The sequence below is a fragment of the Apium graveolens genome, unplaced genomic scaffold (assembly GCF_009905375.1).
Source record: "Apium graveolens cultivar Ventura unplaced genomic scaffold, ASM990537v1 ctg5390, whole genome shotgun sequence".
Lineage (NCBI taxonomy): Eukaryota > Viridiplantae > Streptophyta > Magnoliopsida > Apiales > Apiaceae > Apium > Apium graveolens.
Window position 1 is genome coordinate 41,720 of NW_027418953.1, and position 5,423 is coordinate 47,142.

Consider the following 5,423-nt stretch of genomic DNA (forward strand, 5'->3'; position numbering starts at 1 on the left):
CAATAACAAACGGAACCTTGAAGTCGGGCAATGCCAACACAGGAGAGGTTATCATCGCCTGTTTAAGGGTTTCAAAAGCTTGCGTGGCTTCGGAACTCCACCCAAATTGATCCTTTTTAATTGGTTGGTAAGAGGTTGAGCAATCTGAGCATAATTTGCCACGAATTTTCGGTAGTATCCGGTGAGCCCTAAGAATCCCCGGAGTTCTTTTATCGTTTTAGGTTGTTTCCACTCAACCATAGCTTGAACCTTTCCCAAGTCCGCCGAGACGCCCTTTTCTGAAATAATGTGACCTAGGTATTCAATTTTTTTACTCCCAAACTCGCACTTCTTTTGATTAACCACCAGACTGTGCTTCTCTAAGGTGTCCAAAATAGTAGATAAATGGGCTGCGTGCTCCTGTTCATTACTACTGTACACTAAGATGTCGTCAAAAAAAACCAAGACGAATTTTCGGAGAAATGGCTTGAAAATCGAATTCATGAGAGATTGAAATGTTGAGGGCGCGTTACACAATCCGAAAGGCATTACTACAAATTCGTAGTGTCCCTCATGAGTACGAAATGTGGTTTTGTGCACGTCCTCACTCTTTACTCGAATTTGGTGGTACCCTGCCTTAAGATCCAACTTGCTGAAAACCCTTGAACCCTGTAGCTCGTCCAACAGCTCATCTATGACAGGAATAGGGAACCGATCAGGCACAGTTTCTTTATTTAAAGCCCTGTAATCTACGCAGAAACGCCACGATCCGTCCTTCTTTTTAACCAACAGGACCGGACTGGAATACGGACTGGTGGATGGTTGTATGACCCCTGCTTCGAGCATCTCATGTACTAATCTCTCTATCTCATCTTTATGTATTTGGGGGTATCGGTAGGGCCGGACGTTGACTGGATTACTCCCCTCCCTCATTACAATATTATGCTCATGACCTCTAAACGGAGGCAACCCTGTGGAGTTCTTGAAAACAGCGTCATATTTACCCAAAACAGGCTGCAAATATAATGGTACTCTTTTATGTGAATGTTCCTCCATGCCCTGTTCCGCTCTTTCGATTTGTTTAAGTTCCAACAGCAACCCACACCCAGTTTTCCTCACTGTTTTAATCATTGCCTTTAACGAGATACGTGTGTGAGTGAGGGTGGGATCCCCTTGCAAAACTACAGTTTCCCTCCCTATCCTGAAACTCATTTTCTGCGATTTCCAGTTGGTTGTAACAACCCGCAGTTTCTCTAACCACTGCACCCCAAATAATACATCAGAATTGCCCAGATTAAACGGCAAGAAGTCCTTCACAATGTCCACTTCATCCAGTTGTACGTGTAACCCCTTGCACTCTCCAGAGCCATTTATAGACTCCTCATTCCCCAACGACACCTCAAATCCCTTTGTTTTTTCCATTGGCAATTTCAACTTTTCTATCAATGCTAAAGATATGAAATTATGGGTTGCCCCAGGATCGATCATGACAACTACCTCTTCTCCAGCAATTAATCCCCGAAGACGCAGCGTCTTTGGCGAAGATAAACCCACCACTGAATTTAGGGACACTTCGGGTGTGCAAGTTTGTTCTTCCCCTGTGGCCACTGTCACTCCCTCTTCCCCAGCTTCCAACTCGTCTTCATCTTCCTGAGTTAACTGAACACTCAGCTCTTTCTGTTTACAACGGTGCCCAATGGCCCATTTCTCGTCACATCGAAAACACAAACCACGCTCACGTTTATGCTGTAATTCTTTCGGAGACAACCTTTTAACTTCCCCCAAAGGTTTGACCAATGGAATGCTATAATTAGCGTGTTTGGGACCGTCTTGAGGGGCCTGGCTAAACCCACTTGGTGACCAGGAGCTCGGTGACGTTGACCCCGATTCTGATTTCGCCCCCCAGGAAGAGACTTTCGTGACTGATGGCGAATAAGCAGAACTTCCAAACCTTGAACCCCCTGTGGTTGGTACGATTGGGTTTGGCCGTAAAGCTGTGAACGACGAGGATTTGCTGTTTCCAACCCCAAAACTTCGCACCCTATTTTTCTCCTCTACCTTAAGGGCTAATTCCATGGCCTGTTCCATGGTATACAGCCCTAACATACGCACCTCCGCCTTAATGTCGTCTTTCAAACCATTTATGAAATGAGCCAATAAAATCGCCTCGGGCACTTGCTCCAAAGGAGCTGCCATCTCAATAAAACTCCGTCTAAACTCCGCCACCGACCCCGTTTGTTTGACAGCTAACCACTGCTCACACAGCGTTCCTGAATGCAAGGGCCTGAACTGTTTTAATATCAAACTTCGCATATCCTCCCACCCTCGAATCGGACGTCTTCGGTGTTCCCATTGATACCACAATAAGGCATCCCCTTCAAACCCTATTACCGCCGCCTCCAATTTCTCATCATCATTTAATTGATAGAACGTAAAATACCTTTATGCCCTGAGTATCCAGCCATCTGGGTTTGCTCCATCAAACTGGGGAAGATCCAGCTTACGGTATTTCCAGTTATTCCGATAATTTTCATTGAACCCCTTTCCCAAATCTTCATCTCTACCCCCTTTTCCCCTGGCCTCTGCCAATACCACTTCCGTACAGCCCCGTCCTGCCACCAGACTCTCCACCCTCACTAACAATACGATGCCCATTACCCCCATACCTGAGATAGTGGACGATCGTAGTAGCGAGACTGTGGATAGCATCTCCGATTGAAAGGCCTCTTGTTTCTTCTGGATCTCTCCGATTAGGGTCTCATTGGTTTCTCTAGCTCGTTCGACACGGATTTGTAGCTTTTGTGTGACTTGATCAAGGGTAGTGGTGATTTGAGACACTAGGGTTTGCTGCATCTCAATGGCGGCTCGATTCACCGCCTATGCGACCTCTCCGAGTAATGTTCGCCGTAATTCAGTCACAGATTCCTCAATATGCTCGAGCCTCTGCGTTTGTCTGGTTTCGGGTTGAGGAGCCATGGATCCACTCGCTCTGATACCAAGTTGTAATGAACTCAATTTAACAATAATAACTACTCAACTTCACACCAAGGATAGAACAATGAAACACAAAAGAACTCAATATGAATTAAAAGACTTGTTCGAAACCCTAACTCTGATTACAATTCCTGAGCCTTCGAGTCGCCGGGTAACTCCCAATTCCCTCTGCTAGGGTTTCTTGACTAAACAACGCATGAAAATCCCTTCTCCCCCTTTTTCTCTTTTTATCTATTCTCCCCTTTTTTCTTATGTCAATTGACCAAATTACCCTTTCTTTTTAAAACGGCTACGTACAAAGGTCAAAGAGTCAAAAGGCTTATTTCTATTTGTTTCATTCGTTGCAGCAGCTTTCCATTAATCTCAAATGGTGCCCAGAAACTCAGCCCTATTTATATTGACATGGATGTGCTCTCTGGAAAGGATACTAGTTTACAGGCACATGACTGGTATAACAGTATTCTTGATCATAGATTCATTGTGTTAACTAAGTCCTTCAAACATTTTGTTTTTTCATTCAACAATATTAGAATAGCATTACATCATACAAGTCCACAACTTGTAGTTACATACTACATAGTGTATAGTATTATGAACAACTTACGTCTTGTTCTACAAAACTCAAATAGACAATCCCGAAACCGGAAAATCTCTAATTAATTTTAGAACAAACTTTTCGAATTTCACCATCAGTACCAGTTTTCACCCCAATATTGGTCATTTTAATCATAGCTTTTCCAAACTCCACATTCAAAGTGAGTCCAGCCAAGCCTCTAATACCGATAAACCTCCGCACAAAGTTCTTTGTTGTACTGTCCTGCCACAGGCTTTGATCTGATTCCATAATTCCGCGGTTGTTTTGCACATTTTTGAAAAAGGAGTTGTCGAAGTTGTCCCCGCTTCCATAATCTAAGGCAATGCGTTTGTTTCCATCACCGTTTTGGGGACAAAGAGATTTGAGTGTAGAAACGAATGCAGAATCAATGGAAGGATCAACATCACCGGCGCCTGTGTAGTTGTATAATCTGTAGCTCACGAATTGGCAGGCAACTGTTCCAATTGTGTGTCCTCCTACAGTACATAATTATCGTCGATAGTGAGAAAAAATTACAGTAGTGCATGCATGCAAAGAACCAAGTCCAACTGAATGTATATGAAACAATTGAGACAACGCTTACCAACAAGAGTGACGAGATCTTGAGCACTGAGACCTACATCTGAAAATTTTTGTTTCTGGACAGAGACTGAATCTGTGAACCTTGGCAAATTAGCGGTATCTGAAGCTAGTGACACTAATCCATCTCTCCGTCCTGTTGGCACTTTGTATGTCAATCCACCAACCTGCATTTATAATAAAAGGAAAAAGTTTAGACAATGATTCAAGAGTACAATGTTTAGTTTTATGAATACACCGTATTGAAATAAGCAATTTCACAACATTAACTTACCGCAACTGTAGAGTCACGACCAGCAAGAGCAAGAATATCAGCACAAGACACAACTCCAGGGCATGCTGCCTCTAGTTGTGTTTTAGCATCCTCAATGACATCATATCCTCTCAACAAAAGATTTGGTACAGCGGTTTTCTCAGTATCGCTACCATCAATAAGAATGGAAGCATCACAACCATGAACGAAACAATCATGGAAGATCATTCTTAGCAATCCAGGAGCAACAGCAGTATTGGACTTAACATGTTTCTTAACTGTGTCTGTAACAATTGATTCTGCTTTAGGACAAGAACTCGAGTAAAACCCGACCTTAGTTTGTGCCAATGCCAAAGGCGTGACAAGTAAAAGAAGCAATAGAAGAGAGACATTGTTAAAATAAGAATCCATTTGAGCTATAGGTTGCTATGTGTTGTTACAAGTTGATTGTGTGATTTTGAACCAAACGAAGATGATGTATTTATACTGATACAAAAGAGTACAAGTTGAATAAACGTGTAAAGATATGGCAAAAATTTCAAATTGAATCCACTTGTTAGCCCGGCTGCCCCTAATTAGTTGGTCACATTGAGACATTTTCAATCAAAATACAGTGCATGTTCACACAATTACAGTATATGCTAAGGCCCTCAGTTTACTTTTAATGTTTGTTAGTGTGAGTGATGTTTACTTTCTATCTAGGAAAATTAACTAAATTATTAGATGCTAAATACAAAGTTGTTAGGCTATGTCTACTAGCTAAGTTTAATAAACTAAAAATCAACAGAGAAAGGGAAGATTGCTGACTGTGGTAGAAACGTTTTCAAAAGAAGCGAAGACAAAGAATATTAAGAAACTTCTTAATTCGATATCAAGTATTTCTACTTAGTGCTGCGTATTCCGTTCACATGCAATAGTTATATAAGACTAGCTTATAGTTCTATGCAGGGTTATTTTAAACTAGCATAATAACCCATCCGGGTCATTTTCAGATAATACATTAATAACGTTAACGTTTTTAAT

General features: G+C 41.9%; 1 protein-coding gene across 1 annotated transcript; it reads right to left on the reverse strand.

Moving 5' to 3' along the window:
• Positions 1–3,461: 3,461 nt before the first annotated feature.
• On the reverse strand, positions 3,462–4,846 carry LOC141702634 (cationic peroxidase 2-like). Its single transcript, XM_074506286.1, has 3 exons — positions 4,422–4,846; positions 4,152–4,314; positions 3,462–4,044 (listed from the first exon to the last, which is right to left on the reverse strand). The coding sequence occupies exons 1-3, from the start codon at positions 4,809–4,811 to the stop codon at positions 3,626–3,628; spliced, it is 972 nt and encodes a 323-aa protein (XP_074362387.1). The 5' UTR covers positions 4,812–4,846; the 3' UTR covers positions 3,462–3,625.
• Positions 4,847–5,423: the final 577 nt, after the last annotated feature.

Coding starts and splice junctions, on each gene's coding strand:
- LOC141702634 (XM_074506286.1), bottom strand. CDS start 4,811: ATGGATTCTTATTTTAACAATGTCTCTCTTCTATTGCTTCTTTTACTT. Junction 4,315..4,421: donor GTCGTGACTCTACAGTTGCG/GTAAGTTAATGT, acceptor TTATAAATGCAG/GTTGGTGGATTGACATACAA. Junction 4,045..4,151: donor AGATCTCGTCACTCTTGTTG/GTAAGCGTTGTC, acceptor TATGTACTGTAG/GAGGACACACAATTGGAACA.